At 52.2% G+C, this 21,520-nt stretch overlaps 1 protein-coding gene across 8 annotated transcripts in view; it reads right to left on the minus strand.

Annotated features, from left to right (window-relative positions):
* The window catches only part of TTC7B (tetratricopeptide repeat domain 7B), a 215,640-nt gene that overhangs the window by 131,050 nt on the left and 63,070 nt on the right, over window positions 1-21,520 (minus strand). For all 8 annotated transcript variants that reach the window (XM_036013158.1, XM_036013163.1, XM_036013151.1 and 5 more), the window contains one exon: window positions 264-342. In XM_036013158.1, coding sequence (XP_035869051.1) covers window positions 264-342 — 79 coding nt within the window. The remainder of the gene's footprint in view (window positions 1-263; window positions 343-21,520) is intronic.

The raw sequence follows: 21,520 nt of genomic DNA on the forward strand, positions 1-21,520 counted from the left end.
TATTTATTTATTTTTAGAGAGGGGAAGGGAGAAGGAGAGGGAAACATCAATGTGTGGTTGCCTCTTGTGTGCCCCCTACTGGGGACCTGGCCTGCAACCCAGGCATGTGCCTTGACTGGGAATCAAACCAGCGACCCTTTGGTTTGCAGGCCAGCACTCAATCCGCTGAGCCACACCAGCCAGGGCTGTAAACTATATCTAAATAATATACATGAGAGAGAGAGAGAACACACTTCCTCAGTCGAATCGCTAATCACACTTACCATCCGGAGGTTTTGGGTGGTCCTCGTTTCGACCGCTCTGAGGAGCTCTCTGAATCTCCCGACCCCTCTCGTCAGGTTCCTGTGTGCACACAGAGTTGACAGGGTTTCCATCTGGTGCGCATTCATAGTCAATATTTTGTACACATAGCTCCATGCATTTTGTCTACATAAAAGCTGTTGGCCAGATTTTAAGCAAACAATTATTCTGAATGCATCTGTCCATCTTTGTTCCAATCTGGAAAATCTGACCTGGGGCTGATGGATTTTTCTGCTTCCACAACCAGATTTTCTCAAGAAAGCAAAAGTTGGAAACTCAGTTCTGAGGTCCCCCGCTCCGGCCCCCAAAGCAAGATATCGTGCGAGAGTCTAGCTGCACCCCTACAGCGGCTCTGGGGTCTTCCTGCTCTGCTCAGTGGCGCTGAATCTGTCTTTGCTGGCAAAAGGGGAAGAGGAGTATCCACAAGGTGCTGCATGCAACGTGCGGAAAGGCCTCTTGTAACGTGTAACTTTTATGGGGCAAGACGGAGATCAAAGGTGTGAAAAAGTGAGGGGCTCCACCAAGCAACCTTCCCATCTTTGAGACCACAAATCACCGCCCCATAAATCCACCAATCCACCCCTCCCCACCCCCCCAGCCCTGCAGAGAAGCAAGGGTCGAAGGTCCCTTCTGCCAGCAACTGTCCGAACACGGGACCTGAGCTGCCCGGCTGTGCTCGGAACACCTCTCCTCTTGCTGCCCCGCCCGCCCCACAGACACGTGTCTGCTGACACATCTCGCTCAGGGACAAACGATTCTCTGGTAACACCCTGGTCAACACATCCAGGCCCCGCTCGTCCTCCCCGAAAGCCGGCGGCTCATCCAGCGGGGCGGCACTTCCGCGCCGGCCCCTGCACATCGAGCGCTGCCGCCACCTATGACATAACTCGGGGATATTTATAACCTGCTCATTAGGACACAGCTCATCTTTCCCGAGCGCCGCGGAGCGGGTCAGCCGGTGCGAACCTGTCAGCCAGCCCTGCAGGCTGTGGCAGGTGCTCTAGGCATTTGGCTCTCTTCTTGGATGACATTTTAAATTGCACAAAGGTATTAAATCAAACTGAATGCGGGTTCTGTATGTTACAAACACTCGCAAGGGCTATTAATTCGTCTCTTATGCCGGCACGACATCCCGGAGCGCTCATTCACAAGAACAGCCCCAGAACCTGGGTAAGCGTCTATTGGCACAGGTACACACAAGTACTCCCGTATTCCTCTCACCCACACGTATCAGGTGGTGGCAGATCAGAGAGCTTTACGACGGGCATAAAAAGAGAAGCTTGTGCTCAGGACACCAGGCAGCGCTAAAGGGAATCTAACAGCGACGTGAATAAAAATTAGGTAACAGGCCCTGGGACACGCAATCCGCTTTGCTTTTCCCTTCACTGGTTTTTATGGGACCCGGTTCTCAGGCAACAAAGCACATTTGCTCTGGACGGAGGCTCGGTGCTCTTAAGCAGCGAGGGGGGGAAGGAAGCAGTGACAGCTAACAAATGGATGGTAGGACGGAGCGGTCTAATTTTGTTCCGGAGTCACAGACTGAGCTCCCACGATGTGTGATGTGCAGCAGGAACGGCATTCTGACCTGTACGACACGGGTGGGGTGGAGGCGGCGTGACCGGAGAGACCCGGGTTTCAAGGGCTGGAAGCTGGGGTCTGAAAGGGCAGTTTCAAATCTAAGTCCTGCGGCTCAGGAGGGGCTCCAAGATAGGGTGTGGCCATTCAGAAAGTGCCCTCCTTGCGGAAGGAGTTATTAATCCAGGGGCAGAAGCACAGAATATTCTAGCTGGGAGCGACCCAACACTGGCCAGTGCTTGGGGCACAGAAGTGACACGGCTTGCTCAGGTTCCCAGACCGAGCAAGAGGGGGAGCCAGGAGCCCCGCCACCTTCCCGGGAAAAAGAGATGTAAGCTCCCAAGCGGAAGTGCAGCTCTAGGAGAAAGAACAAGACGTGAACGCAAGGGCGCGGGTCTCTGATCTGTATCATTAATATGCGAATTACTCAATATATACACATAGTACAAACTGCATGCATTCCAGTGACCACAGTGAATGAGAAACTCCTAGGAAGGAGCTCACAACTAGAAAAGAAAATCCGCTGGCCCAGGTAACTCGGTCCAGTGCCCGAGCCTAATGCCTCTGCCACCTTAAAGAGAAACGACAGATGAATGCGCCTCCCCTCCAAGGCGCCGGGCGGCTTCTCCCGTGCAGGACCGGGGCCCTCTGGTGGACGACTGGGGGAAGTCTCCGGGACGGAAGGGATGCCCACACATCCGAAGGCAAAGCAGCCGCAACTGAGGCCGTATTCCCAAAGCACCGACATTACCTTGGAAGCCGATACAGGTTTTTCCTCGAACTGTTTCTAGTTTATTTCCGGAGAGAGTTAGCATTCAGAATCAAATTCCCCCCCAAACTGGGAGGCACCGTGCTTGTAAACAAAGGGTCCCCAGTAACCGAGAAGGCCTGTCTCGGCAGACTGGGCGCCATGCTGGTCACAGGGCCCGTGGTGCCGTGGGGACGGCCGCAGGGCTGGCTGTCCGACCACAGATCCATGTGACAGCGGGGGGAAGGAGGAACTGAAGGTGAAAGACTGTGCATTATAAATAAGAGAAAAATAAAGAGTATCCTCAACGCAAAAACATACAATTCTCATCGACACCTACACCATTCACACATTTTTTAGCCGCCACATAATTTTATTTAACCAAGCACTTTCACTGCTGATGGCAGAATAAAAAACTTTAAAATCTGGGTGGATCATCATGATAGAAAGGAACAAAAAAGGAAATCAACTTGCAAGAATTACATTCTAAATGCTATGAAATAACCCAGTTTGAGGGGAATAAACAAAAGCCACAGGACTGCTTTCCTGTCTCTGAACTATTAGTTTATTCTGAAAATCTTGAGATCTATCAGCTATCTGGACGGAACTGTTGCTTAAAATCCCCACTCCGAAACGAAGAGAAGAGGGCCACGGGGTCTCCCTGGTTTTGAGGGTTTCCAAGGACCCTTGACATGAGGTCACTTATTCCATTTCATCACTCCTGGCAGAGTGGCATGATGTCAGCATTCATTATGGTAAACTGTTCTCAGAATGAGCAGCGGGTGCTTTGGCAAGCTGTCAGAACTCGGGGTTCACCTCCTGCCCCTTGCTTCGGCCAGCTTCCTGGGCTGGGTGCATGTCTGTCCGTGCCGAACAGCTCCCAAACAGCTCAGCAGTGACCGAGGAGGAAGGGCCAGCCAGTCCCTGAGCACCAGCCGGTCGTTCAGCTTGACAAACAGGTGAAATCCCGCTTCCCCTGTCTGACATGGCTGCCTGCCCCCACCCCAGCAGGGGGCGCTCAGGCCAGGGTCCCTGCTGTGCTCTGTGCAGACCCAGGCAACCCGCCGCTCCGTCTCCGGCAGGATCGCCCACTCACTCGCCATGGCAGCACATCCCTCTTCCCCCTCGACCCACCTCCACTCTGTCTTCTCTCCTTCCTCTCCCGCCAGGTTTCATCCGCCTCCTTCTGCATCTCTCCCTCCCAGGGCTCGTCTGCTGGCCCTGAGGCCAGTGCGAAAGCACGACTTCCTGCAGACCTGGGAGGGCACCCCTTGCCAGCACTCGCCAGCATGCAGCTCGCCTCTGGGCCCCTGGGCCTTGCAATTCGCACTCTATATACAAGCCTATGGAGGGGCCTGGCTCTGTCCTGCGACTCTGAACCACGGCCTCAGCTCCCGAACACTTGTCCCCTGGGCTCCTGTGCCGGCACGCCAAGGGGGAAATGCACGTGGGAAGGAAGCCAGAGCTCCCAGATCCGACTCAAAGTGGCGAAATCAGAGACCGAGAACCGCGTCACCTCCCGATGGGTGGCAGCTTCAACGGCAAGCTCCAGATAGTGTTTTTGCACTTTCTCATTTCGTTTCTTGGGAGTACGGTGGGAAAATGCAATTCTTCCCCTTAACTTATCCTTATCTCCGGCCTCAGACGCTGGCCCAGGCCAGCAGTGCATTTCAGGATCAGCTGTCACTGGTACGCAGGCTCAGCGTTCTGAAGCGAGTAAAACACTGTTTGTGCTGGACGTCTTCTCCCCAGGTAATAAGAAAAAGGTTCCCTCTGAGAGTATGTTCAGTACTTTTTGCCCTTCTCTGTGATGGAGAACTTTATAACTGAAGGTCAATGACAGAACACGTCAACACAATAGGTCTCTTAGAGTGAAGAAATCCTCTGGCTTTTTGCTTGATTATGGTATCAAGTCCCGGGCCTGTCCCTGAGGAGACCCTGGTGAACCAAGACCACCATCCCTGTCCCAGGGGGCTTAGATGGTCTCACATCCCCCGTAAGAACATAAGTGCCCCGAGGACCAAGCTCTTGGTTTTGCTCACTGGCATGTCCCAAGTCCCTCAAACAGAGGCTGGCACATAGAGAGGGCCCCGTTGGCATTCATGGAGTGAGTGACATTCAGGACTACTAGGGGCACAGAAACCAAGACCACAAGGGGATGCATTTCCCACCTGTTCTCGTCCCCTCCTCTCTCGCCGCACATGACTGGCAGGCAGTCCAGCCAAGCACCTGCTGAAACGGAATACAGCTCCTGCGTCCTCGGTGGCTTTGCAGCACGGTGCCACCCGTACCAGGTGACGGCGGCCCTGGGCTGGCCGGGCCCGACAGCTCCCAGGCAGCCACGTGGATAATGGGGATTGTCCAGACGTCTCAGGGGAGCATTTCAGGGGAAGTTTCCAAAGGAACTTGAAGCCATCCTTCAAGACGCAGGTCAAAGGCTACCCTTGGGAACCCCTCCCAGTTTCTCCAGAAAAACAGAGGCACTCATTCCACCTGCTGCCTACCAGTCTGCCCGGACTCAGAGCCCACGGGCCCTCAACACACTGAGTTCTGTGTTGGCGTCTGTGCTCCCGCCGAACCGTGACCCCCCCGGGAGCACAGGCCCTCTCTGCACCCGCCCCGCCACGCCCCAGCCGCCTCACAGAGCCAGCCAGGCACCCGGCGACACTTGGTAAGCTGTGCACCAGCCCCCAAAAGAAGAGAGTGAGCCCAGCCTTATGTTCTGAAATCCCTCTCCCGTTCTCTTTGCTGAAAAGACTTTCCTCAATCACCAAGGCAACAAGCAAAGCAGGTAAGTCTTGCCGCGGGAGATGGGCCCGTCGGCATTCTGCACACGGCCCACACCAAAAACTCGAGAAAAACAGGGGTCTGTCACGCGCCTCCGGGCCCTTCCCTCTCCGTTCTCAAGCTTGGGAGCTGCTTCCCCTGCGTTTATATAACCGTTAGCATCATCTCTCTCTGGGAAAGTCTGAAGTGAGAACCAGACACCCCGGCCTGGGAAGTGGGAGAAGAGAGAGACATCCTTCACCGTCCGAAAGGACACCCCTGGCCGGCCGTCAGGGCGCCGTTTTTTCCCGGAACGGGTCCCAGCTCCTGTTCCCTGTGTACACACGCCTTGCTCGTATCCAGTGACATGCATTTGTGAAGACAGATGGCTCGCTGCACTCGGGGGCCAGGGATCAAACCCACAACCTTGGCCTCGTTAGCAAGGACTCTCTCGGATCCGCGGGGCGAGCCAGCTGCAGCCTAGATATGGTGACGGAGGGGGTGGCAACCGTCCACTCTGGGACCTGGACAAGCAGGCAGAGCTTCCGGAAGTCTCGTTGCAAACCTAATGAGAGTTGTACTAGGCTTAACAACATTTTTTTTGGACTGCCTCAGCAGCAGAAGCTTCCTCGTGACACAAGGCGAGTGAACCGGGCGCTAGGGTCAGCCGGCCGGCGGCAGGCAGCGCACGGGCAGGCCCTGCCCCCGGGCGGCAGAGGCTGGGGCCCAGAAAGGCACAGAGAGCCTGCTGGGGGCCGGACAGGGACACGCGCACAGATCCTTCCAACGTGGCGCGCGGAAGGCCCACGGATGACAGCTGGACAAACGGCCCCAGGGGCTGGGGTCGAAGGGCAGCTCGCCCTCGGCCTGTGCCTTCCCGCTTGCCCAAAGCCCGAGTCTCCAAGGAAGAAGGATCGAGGCAGGCTCGCCGGGCCTCCTGTCCTCCGTCCTGCCCACCCTTCGGGAATGTCAGAGGATACCGATCCTCATCCACAAAACACACAAGGAGGGCCTACTGTGTGCAGGGGAGGCGGCAGCGGGCCAGCCAACAGGCACGCCTCCTCGTGGGCTTGGGGTGACGCTCGGCTGGACCCTGGAAGCCCAACGGTGTGGGGCCCAGTCGGACTCCTCAGTCTAACACAACGTTTCCCACAGACGAGGCCAGGACCCAGCATAGGAGGAAGGACCGCCCTTCAGAGCATTCGCCTGGAAACCCACATGCTCGTCTACAGACCCACACTTCGGTGAAACCAACAGGGCCTCTGGGCCCCAACAGTGCGGGCTCAGGTTCGGGCTTCTCGACTCGCCAGCTGCTGGTCTTGGGGAAAATGCCCGCGCCTCCGTTTTCTCATCCGTAAAACAGCACTAGCAGATATACCCGCCTCACAGACTGGTTGCAAGAAGTCATTGAGTTAATGCGTGTAATAAGAGCTTTCTCGGGGTTTGCCATCATTACTACGATCATCCTCAACACTTTGCCCTTGCTTGGTTTTGGAATTCTGGAATCCATCTCCCAGTCCGTTTGCGGCACACGAAAGTCTGTTTTACTTCTTTGGGGCCATTTAGTTTTAAAGGAAAAACAGAAGGTGTTCCCCAGTTGGACCCATTCCTTCGCTTTGCTATTTACTGAAAGCCTATTGTGTCCTCAATAACAAAAGACACCCGGTGTCAGGCAAGGATAGAAAAATGCTCCTTCCGTGGGACCCCATGGCCCTTCTCCCAGGAAACGGGGGTGACATCCCCCGAGAGTGCCGGTGTCCTTGGGGAGGAGGGCGGGGTCTCCGCCCCAGGCCCCGGGACTGAATACACCACTAATTAGCAGAGGGACCGAGGGTGCTGGCCCCCGAGTCCTTCCCGTTCTGCCTCAGTCAATAGAGCTGACACTGGAGGCTGCCCTGGGTCCATCGACGGCCAGGCCACACTCGGACACGTGAACTTGGGCGGCGGAGCCACTGGCGTGGTTTCAGTGGCTCGGACTGGTGGTTTGGGTGGCCGCACAGCCGAGGTGTTAGGAGAGCGTGACGCAGAGCTGGCGAGGGAAAGCGAAGTGCCAACATAACTCGCTTCCACCGAGGAGCACGTCCGCTCCGGACCCAGCCCGGGCTGGGAGACAGGCACGGGCGGTGTGAGGCCGGGGCCCCGAGTGGCCTGCCTCGTGAGCAGAGAACCACACGGAGCAGGGTGAGCACCAGGCCAGTTCAACACGCATTTTAAAAGCCAACGATCTAGGAGGGAGGGGCGGTCTGCTGCCACGACGGCTCCAAATTCATCGGTTCATAGCAGCGATGTCACGTAGATGAAAGGACTTCCGACTGTCCCGTGTGTCCGGCCAACTGGGCTGTGGGGAGGGGGACAGGCGGAAAGGACAGCAAGGGGAAGACAGTCCTTCCGCACGAACCACAGCCCTTGAGCCTCATGAGGGTCAAGTGCGAGGGTAAGAGCACAATGTTCACTTCCATTTCAATCAGCAGAGAACAGAAGTGCATTTCCAAAACCACCTCTGGGGACGACATTTCACAAGCTATGCCTGAAAATGTCCAAGGGACTTGTTTGTTGTTGCTGTCATCGTTGTTTGAAGACCTTTAAACGCAGGGGTCACAGGTCCAAACGGCTTCAGGGGCCGAGCCGGCAGCAGGCGTGGGCAAGGAGAGGCTGGGAGGGGGCCGGGAGCGGGGCAGCCCCCAGGGTGGGGGTGCCAGTGGGGTCCTACTCCAAACCAGGCCACCCAGTCGGGAAAGGAGAGGCCTGGCTGGTAAGCCAGTAAATAGAAGCCTCCAACACTGTCTGCAGGGAAATAAAGCAGTATTATTGCCCGGCCGGAGGGAGCACGGTGCCGTCCAGGATTTTCACGCATTCTCGTGAGTCACGCCGCCGGATAATGCACTGGGGCCTGGGAAAGAGCTGTGAGTTGGGGATAAAAAGAAGAAAGGGGCGAAGGTCGAGAGCGAAGGTGAGAAGAGGAGGAGGAAGGGAGAATGGAAAGTGAGGCACGTGGAAACGTGGCAGAGGGTGCACGCGCCGGGTGCTAGGCGCATGCACTGGGTGCTAGGGGCAAGCCTGGGAGGGCAGGCCTCACCCGCTGGGCCTGTGCCCGCTAATGCCCGAGCAACAGGACACCTGGAAAGCTGCTGGCCCGGCGCTCAACATGATGTCAAACGTCCCACTGCCCAACCGTCCGCGGCCTCCCACCACCCGCCATCTGGCCCTCCACTCCACAGATGAACATTTGCTGGGCAGAAGCCGGAAAGCAGCCACTGGTATGCGTGTGCATCTGTGGTTTAGCGGAAAATAGTGCAACATCAGAACTGTTTTCTGTTACGTGCTATGTCAAAGTTTTCCTCTCAGCTAACAAGCAGCTTTATGAGTGGGAAAGCAAAAAGGCTCGGAGAAATGATCTAGCACGCCCGGGACCGCCCTACAGCCCCCAAAGAGAGGAGCTGGCGCCTGAGCACAGGCCCCGAGTCCGGCGCCCAGAAAAGCGGAAGACGACCCTGTCACTCGGGGGCCTGCAGACGAGCTGGAAACTGTGACTAACCCCCGTGACTCCACACAGAAGCATCGCGGGGGCAGGGGTGCAGCAAGAGAAGGTGGGAGGCAGAGGGCCAGATGGGCCACCCCGCAGGGGCTCTGAAGGAGGGAGGGACCCTCGGCCCCTGCCAGTGGGGGTGGAGGACAGAGGGACAGCAGGCACGGTGCCAGACTGACCCAATGCTGACAACAGGGAAATGGGTGTGTGCACAAGCGGTTAGGACAGGCTTCTCGGTCAAATTCTTTCATCCTGGCTGCTTTCAGTTCGGCCCTTCCCAGCGAAAATGCACAGCCGGTCCCTCGGTGAGCTCGACTGCACCTCTGCACCATCCACACAAAAAAGCTTTGCTCGGCACGTGAGCAGGGCGAACGGATCTGTGGGGCGAGTGCTTCACTTGTTTGGGGGAAGGAGCTACGGCCAGGCCCCTCCAAGCCATCCACACGAGCTGACGTCTACTAACAAGCCCACAAGATACACTAAAAGTTATTTTACTGTCTTATCCAGAGAGTCGCCCACGACGTCCGGCTCCTTCCGGCCAGAGTCTGGGCGCTCACATGCATGCGAGGGCAGAGCGAGAAGACCAGCTGGGCCCCCGGGTCCGCAGGGCTGCTGCGAGGGTCCCGTGAGGCACCATCATGGCTCAGGAAACGTCAGCCCCCATCAGCAGCTTCTGCTGAGACACGAACTAGCTCCAGGCCATGCCCCAGCCTGTTGAAATCTCGTTTAATCTACAGGTTCCCTTTCTACCTCTTTCTTTTCCTTAGAATCTGCTGGTTAAAGAAGCTGAACTGTTGGATCTGGAGAGCTCCCTGTGGGCTGGAAAAGTGCGCAGCCGTGGTGCAGCCCGGCACAGCCCTCTGGTCTCTGTATCTCTCTCTCTCTCTCTCTTTCTCGCAGGCGGCAGCTGGGTTTTGGGGAGTGGCCACTTCAGGGTCCGTCCCGTCGCCGGGCTCGCCCGGTGGCGTGCGCATCCGTCAGGAGGCATGTCGTGCCTGGGGACCACTCCCTCTGTCACTCATTAGCAGCCCTCGGTGCTCCGTGGTTAGACATATCAAGTCACTGCGGGTTAACAAAACGGCAACACGCTGGTTCTTCTGCTGCATTTTCATGTATTGGCTGGAATCATTTCCGAGGGAGGTGTTTTCGTTTAACATTTGGTTTTCTAGTTCATATAGCAAAGGAGGATACATACTTGGTTCTCTTTATTTACTTTGCTGGAGACTAAGACACAACTCGTGAATTTAAACGTATTCGATGAGTCTGTTGCGCTTTTTGCCCTTCTTGAAATTCAAATTGTCCCATAGTTAGCCTGAATTCTTTTAACGTGACCCTGGAAATCTTTAGTAGTTCCCTTGCAATCTGGTAGGCAAAGGGGCTCCAGGCTCATCTCATGTACTTCCTACTCTGGAGCTGGACGGAGGTTTCTTTCATTGAAAGAGGGGTCTTCAGGACCACAGTCTAGGCGCTAGGGACGGTCACTGCTGCCGAGTCAGGCCTCCCTCCCCTGTCCACCCCCCTCTCTCCCCCCTCTCCTTTCTCTCTCCCTCTCTCTCTCACACACACATACACATGTGTATACAGGGTGCGGCAGAAGTAGGTTCACCGTTGTTCGTATGGAAAGTAATACTATAATTAATAAATAATAATACAAGAATACACTCCGTTTTGTGTACTCACAACAGTAACCCGACTTTTGCCGCTCGGTATGTACACACAGACGTGTGCCCTCATACGTACACGTACAGACATACAAATAACAATCACTTCATACTGATATTCCCGATACAATCAGTCCAATTCAGGAATTCAGAGGTTTTCTATCTTAAGTCTCTTTTGCCTTTCTCCCATACCAAGAGGATTGGCTCTCAAGGACACAGGGGATAACGGAATCACAGCATTCCGTAGGTACTCATTTTCTCTACTCTGTGTTACACGGAACGTTTCAGAATAGCAATACTAACAATATCGCCATCAATTTCTGGAAAGTCAAAAAACTTATCTTCTGCAAACACTATCAACATTCTCCTTCTATTTTTTTTTTTAAGAGGGGAAGGAAGGGAGAAAGGGAGAGAAACATTGCCTCCTGTACGCACCCCAACTAGGGGCCGAACCCGCCACCCGGGGATATGCCCTGATAGGAAATCGAACCCGTGACCTTTACCAGATGATGCTCCAACCAAGCGAGCCACACCAGCCAGGGCTCCTTCCACTTTCTAATGTATGGTTGTACCACATCTGCTGTAACACAGACAGAGAAACAGGAAAACGGGACCTACGTTCAGAAAAAGAAGAGTCCGTACACACTCACTCCGAATGGGCCCACAGGCGGGATTTAGAGGACAAAGACTTCAAAGGAGCTGTGAGGAGTACGATCAGAGAATTAACAGAAACTGCTTGCAAAGATTAAAATAAAATAAGATGGCAGTGACTGAACAAATAGGGAGATCTCAACAGAGAAATAGACACTATAAAAATTAACCAAATGGAGATTGTAGAGTTAAAATGTATAACTCAATTAAAAAAATTCCCTAAATGAGCTCAACAACAGCCTTCGAGACAGCAGAAAAATCACTGAACTTAAAGATAGAGGAAGACAAATGATCCAATCCAAAGAACAAAGAGAAAGGGGGCTGAAGAAAACCAGAGACAGAAAATTATAAAAGTGCTGACAGATGACCACACCTTGAAGGTAATGACTGAAAAATGATCCCATACAGGGGACAACAGTGAGATTAACAGTGACTTCTAATCGGACACAGTGGAAGACACACTCAAAGTGCTTAAAGAAACTGCAGGTGAAACTGTCATCCGAACAGACGGCAAAACAAAGACACTGCCAACTAAACCAAAAGTGAGAGAATCAGTAGCTACAGACACGCCCGGTACAAAAAGCTACAGGAAGTCCTTCCGACCACAAGGAAATGACAGCAGAGGGAAATCGGAATCCCCAGTAATAAATTAATGAAAGTACCAGAAGTGTAAATATGTGGGTAAATATAAATATCATAAATACAGTATTTTAAAATCTTTTCTTTTAGTTTCTAACAAATAAGATTGTATTAATATAAGGGAATAATTACTGCACTGCACTGTGGTGTCTGTAACATACAGACACTAACAGCACAAAGAAGGGAGGAAATGCAGCTGCATTAGGGCCACACTGTATACTTCACTGAAACTAAGTCAGTATTAACCCGGGGCAGACTGTGACCATTTAAGATGTACCCTGTAATTCATAGAGAAATCACCATAAAACATTTTTTAAAAATACAGGTAAAAAGTCAACAGAGAAATTAAAATGCAATATCAAAAACGTATTTTTAGCCCTGGCTGGCTTAGCTCAGTGGATTGAGCTCGGGCTGCGAACCAAAGCATCACAGGTTGGATTCCCCATCAGGGCACATTCCTGGGTTGCAGGCCACAGCCCCCAGCAACTGCACATTGATGTCTCTCTCTGTCTCTTTCTCCCTCTCTTCCCTCTCTAAAAATAAAAATAAATAAAATCTTTAATATATATATATTAAAAAAACATACTTTTTAACACAAAAGAGGGTCACAGGGAGGAATGAAGATGCAAAAAAAGACATGAGACATGTGAAAAACGAACAGAACGGCAGATGTAAAATAAAGCCGACCACACCGACAGCAAATGTAGCGAATGTGAATGGATTAAACAGTCTGATCAAAAGGCAACAACTTTTATGCGGGGTAAAAAAGTCAGGTCCAACTGCATGCCGTCTGTAGCTGACAGATGAGACGCTTTAATCCAGAGACACAAATAGGAGGAAAGTAAAAGGATAAGAAAGACACACTGTGTAAGCAGCAACCTCGAGGAAGCTGGAGTGGCTCCAAGTAACATCAGAAGAGACAGTCTGCAAGCGGGGAAATATTGCTAGAGACGAAGAGGCATCTCTAAAAATCTTACAGCTCACCTGGTATTAACTGGGGAAAGGCTGAATGCTTTCCCTCTGAGGTCAGGCGGGAGCAGGATTAACACGTCTGCTCGCCCCCCTTGCATTTAGTACAGCATTGGAGGTTCTCGAAAATGCAATGAGGCAACAGATAGAAATAAAAGGCCTGTGTAGAAAGGAGGGAGCAAAACTGCTTCTATTCACAGATGACATGATCCCATGTGTAAAAATCCTAAGTGATCTATGTAAAAATTACAAGAACTAATTAGTAAGTTTAGCAAGGCTGCAGGATACAATATCCATATTTAAATACAACAACCAGTATTTCTTATACTAGCAAGAAATAATCTGAAAATTTTAAGAAAACAATTCAATTTACAAGAGAATAAAATGCTCATCAAAAATTTAACAAAAAAGTCAAAACCCATAAAATAAAAACTATACACATTTTTGAGAGAAATTAAAGATATAATTAGGGAGACCTTGGATTGGAAGATTCCCTACTGGTAATACGACAATTCTCCCTAAACTGATCTAGAGATCGATTGCCTACAGTCCTCATCAAAATCCTGGAGGGCTTTTTTGGGTAAAAATTGACAAGATGACTTTAAAACATATATAAAAATGTTAAGGACTGAAAATAGCCACAATAATTTTGAAAAAGAACAAACTTAGAGGATTTACACCATCTAATTTTAAAACCTGCTATTAAACTATATATGCAGGACAGTATGGCACTGGCTTAAGAACAGACATATAAGTTAATAAAACCAAACAGAGACTCCAGGATAAATCTTTACATTCATGTTCAACTAGTTACCTGTTTACTAATGTGTCAAGGAAATTTAATAGGGATGGAGAGAACTTTTCAACAAATGGTGCTTAGACAATTGGTATCAAGATACCCCAAAAAGTAACTCAGATCCTTACCTCATACCGTACATAATTATTAACTCAAAATAGATTAGACACCTACATGTAAAAGTTAAAAAACTATAAAACTTGTAGAAAAAAAATATAAAAGAAAATCTTTGTGGTCTTAGATTAAAAATTTCTTGCCTATAACACCGAAAGGAAAATCCATAAAAAGAAAAGAAAAATTGAAAAATTGGATTTCCTTAAAATTAACTTTTCCTCTTTAAATAACATAATTAAAAAATAAATACAAGCCATAAATTGGCAGAAAATATTTGCAAATGCTGTATTTGGTAAAGAGCTTGTATCCATAATGCATGAAGAACTCATAACTTGATAATGACAATCCAACTGAAAACAGGGCAAAATACTCCAACAGATGTTTCACCACGGAAGACGTGCGAATGCCTAGCAGGCACATAAAAAGTTACTGAACATCATGAATCATTAGAGAAATACAAATTAAAATGACAGTGAGACACCACTACGAACCCACCAAATTAGCTCTAATTTGAAAACTGACGATACCAGGCACCGAAGAGAACAGAAAGAAACTGGAACTCACAAATGTAACATGGTGCAGCCACTGTGGGGAACAGTGTCTTGAACAGCTAAATGTGAACTTATCACAGGACCCACAGATTCCACTCCCGTGATTCCGTCCAAGGGAAAGGAAAAGAAGTGCCCTCGGACACATTTGTTCGCAGATGTTCACAGGAGCATTATTTATAATAGCTACCCGAATGTTCACCGGTTAGTGAATGGGCAATTCACTAAACGTTCGTCAATTAGTGAATGAATAAACAAAACATAGTGTATCCATACAAGGAAAGAACTACTTCATGATAAAAAGGAAGGAACTATTGAGACACGCTACAATGGGGGTGAACCTCAAAGACACCTTACTAAGTTGAAGAAGCGAGACACAAAGGGCTACAGATTCTGTGACTTCGTTTCTCTAAAATCCCTCCAGAAGGCAGCTCTAGAGAGACAAACAGCAGAGGGGCGGCTGCCCCCGGCCGCAGGCAGGGTAGGGGCCTGATGGTGAACAGGCGTGCGGACCTCTGGTTGGGGGGGGGGGGGGGAGATGAGATGTTTTGAAACTAAACTGCCAGTGACCGCACTGCTGTATAAACTTATTAAAAACAACAAAACTGTGTGTTTGCGACCCGGGGATTTTTGATATGTAAATTATACCTGAATAAAGCGGCTAAAAATACTATATAGCAGCTTGCTTTCTGGTAATTCCTGGTTTCCCTTCCCCCCATGTTACCTCTACCTTTTCCTTCTTTTTTCTCACTTCTTGCTCCATTTCCATCCACTCTCAGCGGTTTGTGCTCATTGCGGGGCCCGTCCCAGCACAGGGAGCACCCTACCGGGTCGGCAGGGCCAGGGCTGCTCCAGCCCCTTGCCCTTGGACCTGACTTGGCAAGTCCCTCTCACCTCCAGCTGCTGATCTCAGACTGGCTGGGGGGTACTTTCCAATATTCCAACAAATATTTGCTGGCTGTTTTAGGGCCTCCTGCTCTCAGGTCCACCAGGCGCCCCTGGCTTCCTTCTGCTCTCGGCACACACATGCGAACTGCCTGCTGGTCTATAGCTGTTGGCAGCTGGTCCCCACCAGCCTGTCCTTTGGGATTCTTGAGCATACCCTGCCATCTAGTTTTGCTGTAAATGGGTTTCTGGTTTTCCTCTCTGGTTACTGTGTCATTTTAAAAATATTTTATTTATATTTTTAGAGAGAGGGGAAGGGAGGGAGGAAGAGAGAGAAAGAAACATCAATGTGTGGCTGCCTCTCATTGGGGCCCCCACTGGGACCTGGCCTGCAACCCAGGCATGTGCCCTGACTGGGAATCGAACCTGCAACTCTTTGGTTCACAGCCCATATTCAGTCCACTGAGCTACACCAGCCAGGGCTGCTGTGTCTTTTTTATGTGGATATATGTGAAGATCCAAAACCATGCTGCCACTGTGGTTATTACCTTCCCAGATTTCAGTTGCCAATTCTTACCTTTCTGTCCCGGGAGCTGGCCAAACCTTCACTCTGTAGGGTTTTATTTATTTATTCATCTGGCCCGTGTTTCGTGCTCACCATGTGCCAGACACAGTCCAAGCACACTATGATTAATAAGTCACTGAATCCCCCGAACAACACTCTGAAGTAGGTTTTATTATTATCCCCAGTTTACAACTGAGAACATCCAAGTGCGGGTCAAGTAAGTCACCAAGGTCACGGTAAATGCAAGAGGGAGCCGGATCCGGAGTCAGCACTCCTTGACCACTGGACCTCGCTGACTCTCCAGAGTGTAGGACATGGCTCCGGTCCGGTAGATCTCGCATTCAACCATGACTACCACCCCCGCCCCCTCAGTCCTCCCTAAAACACAAAAATCTTACCCCTGCCGTAGGGTGAATCTTACCCCTCCCTCAAAGACCAAGTTCAAATGTCAACTATTCTAAAAAACTTGATGGACTCAGCCTGGCAAGTAGCTTCTTCCTCCGCCCTCCCCGCCCTCCCCCACTTCCCATCTTCCCCGCTCCAGCTTTTCGCCAGGTGTTACGCTCGCCGCCTACACCCTTGTCTTGCCCGCAGCCCAGAGAACATCGTGTGTTCCTCTCCTGTCTCCAGAGCTCACCCCAGTGACTGGCCCCTCGCAGCCTCTCCACAAACATTCACGGAACTGAGTAGGCACTATTTTATTTGTTTTTTCGTAACTAACTCAAAATCTACTTGAAAAACAATAAAACTGCATATTTTAAAAAAATAATCTGTAATTTAGAGATTTTACCAAGTCTGGCTAATCATTTTTTCTGGGTATTTTTGGGAAGAAACACAGCATCGGATTCTTTCTGATATTTGAACTCCTGGTTTCCAACATGCAGAGACGGCTGCTTCTGACATTAATTTGCCGGATTCGAAGGCGAACCGGCTGCCACGCCCACTAACCCAGCACCCGCCCGCAGAGAGACGCTGCGGGAAGAGCCGGCAGAAGGGTGCCGTGCATTTGGGCCAGGCCTGGAGGGTATCACCAAAGCCACCTGTGAATTGAAAAGTAAAAATTCAAACCTAAAATAGAGAGGAAAGTGGAATAAACAAACATCAATTTAAAAGCTAATTTGTTAACTTTATTTTTATTTTTTAAAGATTTTATTTATTTTAGAGAGAGGGGAAAGGAGGAGAAAAGAGAGGGAGAGCAACATCAGTGTGTGGTTGCCTCTCGTGAGCCCCCAACTAGGGACCTGGCCCTCAACCCAGGCGTGTGCCCTGACTGGGAATCGAACCGGCGACCCTTTGGTTCGCAGGCCTGTACTCAATGCACTGAGCCACGCCAGCCAGGGCTTCATTAACTTTTTAAATCTTGTAATTTAATGCAAGACTTTGCTATGAGAGCACACGATTTTATTGTGCATTTCCTCATTGATAAGCAGATCTACCGCAGACATCTCCATGCGGACAGTGCGCAAAGGCAGGCGTAAGGAAACCAGTGGCCCCTCTCCTTGTCAATAGATGATAGTGTTTCCTTTTAAAAAAGCCACAAATTCTCCAAAAATGTCTCAGTAACTTTCTGGGCTTTAGCTCAATCTCTAAGAATTAACCAAAAATACCTCTGGAAAACAAAAAGAAGAAAAAAACTGATGATTTAGAATGAAATAAAAATCTTTAAAAAATAAAAAGAAATAGGTAAGAAGTATCCCTTGGAAAGAGCTGGGGCCTCCACCCCACCGCCCTCCTGTAAGGTGTGACTGCATTTGGCACCTCGGCCAGGGAGGAAGACCTGGGTTAACCACGAGCCAGGACGGGGCAGGGACTCTGCCAGCTTTCTCCACACACCCTCCTCCCCAGAGTGGGCGCAGCAGGGCCTGCTCTGCACCCAGACGTCACTAGGTTACCAGGGAAGCTCCCCACAGCCCCCGAGCATGAGCTCCCGCTTCCTCCTGCACTGGAGGGGATGTGAATTCCTCCTTCCCAATGTGCACGAGCCGTTTCCACGGTCTGCCCTTGAGGGGCGGGGCCTGCAAAGGCAGCACTGGCACGCTTTCCTCCCATGCTTTGGTGTCCAGTTTGTTCAGCCCTCGAAGAGCGGCGTCATTTTATTTTTAAAATGTGGGTCTGGGAGGCCCTGGGAGCAAATGTCCTCAAACCAGTAAACCGCAGAGACCGCAACTCCCCTCCCCGCTGCGGGGGCTCTGGGATCCCGTCCAGAAGCGAGTACAGTCCAACAGCACCCCTCCCGGACCTCGGAGACAGGGCGGACCCAGAAAATGTACCGTTTTACTCTGAGATCAAGGAAACCGTCTGATCTGACACCTGGCCCCCTGCACCCTCTTTTAACAGAAGGACGTCACGTGCAGGGAGGGAACCCTAACGCCGATGGTCAAGGAACACCTCCCTCTTGGCCACCGAGGAGCCTCACCGGAGCAGCAGGTCCCGGGAGCTGGCCCAGGTGGTTCTGTCCATCCTTACATCCCCGGCCCCGAGCGCAGGGCTCAGAGAGTCGATCTAGCTCTCAGCAAATGGAAGCTGCGTTAACGGACCTTAAAGAAGACACTCAACTGCTAGGCATCTGTGAGCCAGAGCCACCTCAACTGAAAATGAAAAGTTCATTCACTCACTCATTCATTCCTTCACATACAACTGTATTCCAGACACTGCTCAAGATCCCTTCCCCAACAGAACAGATACAATTCCTCCCCAAGTGGGACTTGTGCTCCAGTGAGGGAAGACAGACAGTAGACAAGTCAGGTAAGAAAACAGACAGTGTGGACAAAGGCATAACGAATCACTTTCTTCTCCTGCATGAGAATCTGACCTCTGGCTAACTTTCCAATTCCATTTCCTTGGAAACCTAACCAAGATAAGATGTCAGTTATGTTACTAGGCAACACTGACTATGTTGAAAATGACCCTGGGGGCTCGGGATAAAGTGATCGAGAGGGTCCAACACTCGGTAGTGGAAGGAAATGGAACTCCAGGTGGGGAGCGCACAACAGAGTACACAGATGTCGTACCCCCTCCAACACCCCCCTCCTGCACTCTGGACACCTAGAATGACCTTCCGGTTCTTCTGCTGAGCCCAAGGGCAGACCGACACGGATGCACGCACCTCGGTGAACACCGACAAAGCTCTCGGAAGGCACGGGACCTTAACGCTCACTGAGTGTTAAGCACTTAGGAAGTAGACTGAAGCGATTACCTGTCCCCCATAATTCACCGCTGAAAGCGGTCTTAGAGTTCCGTAAGTAAAGTGGACAAAGATGCCTTGGTTCCCGTTTTGATGGCATTAAATGCAGACCTAGTATGCATTTAAGCAAAACAGAAAGTTGGCTGACACCTTTTATCACATAAATAGTTACATCTACACTGGCTTTCGAAAGTCCTTGTTTTCCAGGTGTGACACCGTATACTCCTTCACACTGCCAGGTCCTCCGCTTTGAGAAAAGAGCCCTAACTGGGCGTGGGCAGCATGGTCCGAGGGTGAGAAACCCGGACCAGGTGTCAGAGAGAGGTGCGCGGGTGCCAGCTCGGCCCCCGACCAGCTGCGTGACACCGCGTGGATCCTATTGCCTCCTTCACCGACTGTCTCCCGGGGCAGAGTGTAAACTCCCCGAGGCAGTGACTGGGTCCAAAGCAGGTGACCCCTGCATCCCACGGGTGGCCCTCCCGCCCCAGGCAGCCGCTCCACAGGTTGCCCCCCTTTATTCCACATCTGACTCGAGCGGGTGTCCACGCCGGGCCCTGGGCTGTCCTTGCTTCTCCCTCTGCCCTCTGCCCCTCACTGGCCTCATCCAGTCCAGGGCCTTAAATGTAACCAACTGCTGAAACTCCCAGTTTATAAGTCAAGCTCCACCCTCCCTCTGCGCTCCTGTATCTTCCCGGTTGACGAGTCCGCTCAGGCACGGGTCTGTCTCACAGGCATCTCAAACGCAGCACATCCAGAGGCAAGTCCTGGACATCCCCATCTCCAGATCTGACGCTCACCATGTCCCCACTCCATCTAACTGTTCTCAAGGAAACCACGAGATTCCCCTAACAGCCCCATCTCCAGCCAGAGCGACCCCCTTACGCCCCGAGGGCACACAGCCCTCTCAGCACAGGCCCGGGTGCGGCAGGTCGGGTGGGCACCCAGCAGGTGTTGGCTGAGTGTGCCACGTGCCCGAACTGCGCTTGGTGCTTCACTGGGGAAACTGAGAAGCTCAGTCCAGGTTCTCGGGGAGGATGGTACAGCCTAGCAAGGGGGACAGATGATAAACAAGCTCACCAACGTGTGCAATTACAAATTGCGGCAAGTACCGGAAAACGAGTGGGTACGGCGAGAGCAAACAACGGGGAGCACTGCTTAATAACGGGGTGACGGGCCAGGCCTCCCAGGGAAGCGACGCTGCAGGAAAGAAGTGCCATCCCAGATGCCACTTAAGTGGCTTCCCGGCAGTTCCGGCTGCAGAGACTCGGGGTGGGGGGGGGCGGGGGTGGGGGCAGGGGACATCTCTCTTCGCTTCAGCAGGCTGAGGCTGTTCTCCCACCCGGAGAACAGCCAGCACCCCCATGTCAGGGCAGTCAGCTGACCTCCCCGTCTGGAACGCCGGCATGGCTGTCAGCGACCGGGCGCTACCCAAGCCGACCCCATGCATCAGCAGCGCTCTCTCTGTTAAACAGCAGCGGTGGTAAGTGCTGCTCCTTGAGGACGCTGGTGGTGTGAGGCTCAGCCATCACGCGAGTGACGGGGTGCCTGCTCCATGAACTTCCCCGTCCGTGGGAGCCTGACCTTCACCCAGCCCCGTGTCCAGCTGGAAAGCCAGCCGGGCATCGCCATGGTGGGAGGTGGCCATGTATCACTCGCTGCCTGCCTGCCGCTTCCTTCCCCAGGGCTTCCACACGCGTTTTCTTATCTGCACCTCACCACCGTGCTTGCATAGGTGGATGAGCCCTATTTTACAGACAAAGAGGAGGAAGAAGGGCGGGTTCCAGATCAGGCCTGCTGGCTCGGGGCCCGGGGAACCCTGGAGGTGCCATCCTGGTCCCCTGAGGCTAAGGCTCTGTGATCTCGCCTTCTGCAGAGGCTGAGCAGGGTTTCTCGTCCTTACCCGGCTGGCCGCGGCCGCCCACTGGGATGAGTGACACAGCTGCGAGACTGAAGAGAGTGCGTTCCGGGTCAGACCGTGCCCGGGGACACACAGGGCTGGGCGGCAACCAGAAAGGGGACCCAGGGTGCGAGAGAAAGGAAAAGGGGGAGGCGAGGAGAAGGAGCAGAGGATCTGGGACAGGCTGTGGATGAGGCGGGAGGAAGGGCATGATGGGGACACCCCGGGCACCAGCGGCTGGGAACGTCCCTGGAGAGGCCTCATGCCAGGGGCCGGGTGTGCCCTCACAGAGGGGCAGGGCGCTGGCCGAGGCCACTGTCTGAGGGTCCGGCCAAGCCCCTCCACCCAGAGGGGCGGCATTTCGTCCTCGGAGGTGCAGGGCTAAAAGGCCCGAAGGCAGAACGTGGGAGCCAGGTCCCCGGGTGGAAACGGGGGCAAGGCCACTCGCACCGCCAACCTCGCCACAGGTGGCAGCGCACACCGCAAGATGCCGCTGTGAGGGTCAAGGACGACGAAGGAAAGGTCCACAAAAGTGTCACTGGGATCTAAGGGGCTCGGAGGGGCCCGGGAGCCGGTCCGGGGCTCGGGTTCTCTCTGAGAGAGGTTCAAGGGCACCAGTCTGGCTCCTGGACCACTCACTCTTGACAGAGATGGGGACTCATAGAGGAATAAGAGTGATCACTGTAACTCATTAAG

Source organism: Phyllostomus discolor, chromosome 1 (genome assembly GCF_004126475.2).
Source record: "Phyllostomus discolor isolate MPI-MPIP mPhyDis1 chromosome 1, mPhyDis1.pri.v3, whole genome shotgun sequence".
Classification (NCBI taxonomy): domain Eukaryota; kingdom Metazoa; phylum Chordata; class Mammalia; order Chiroptera; family Phyllostomidae; genus Phyllostomus; species Phyllostomus discolor.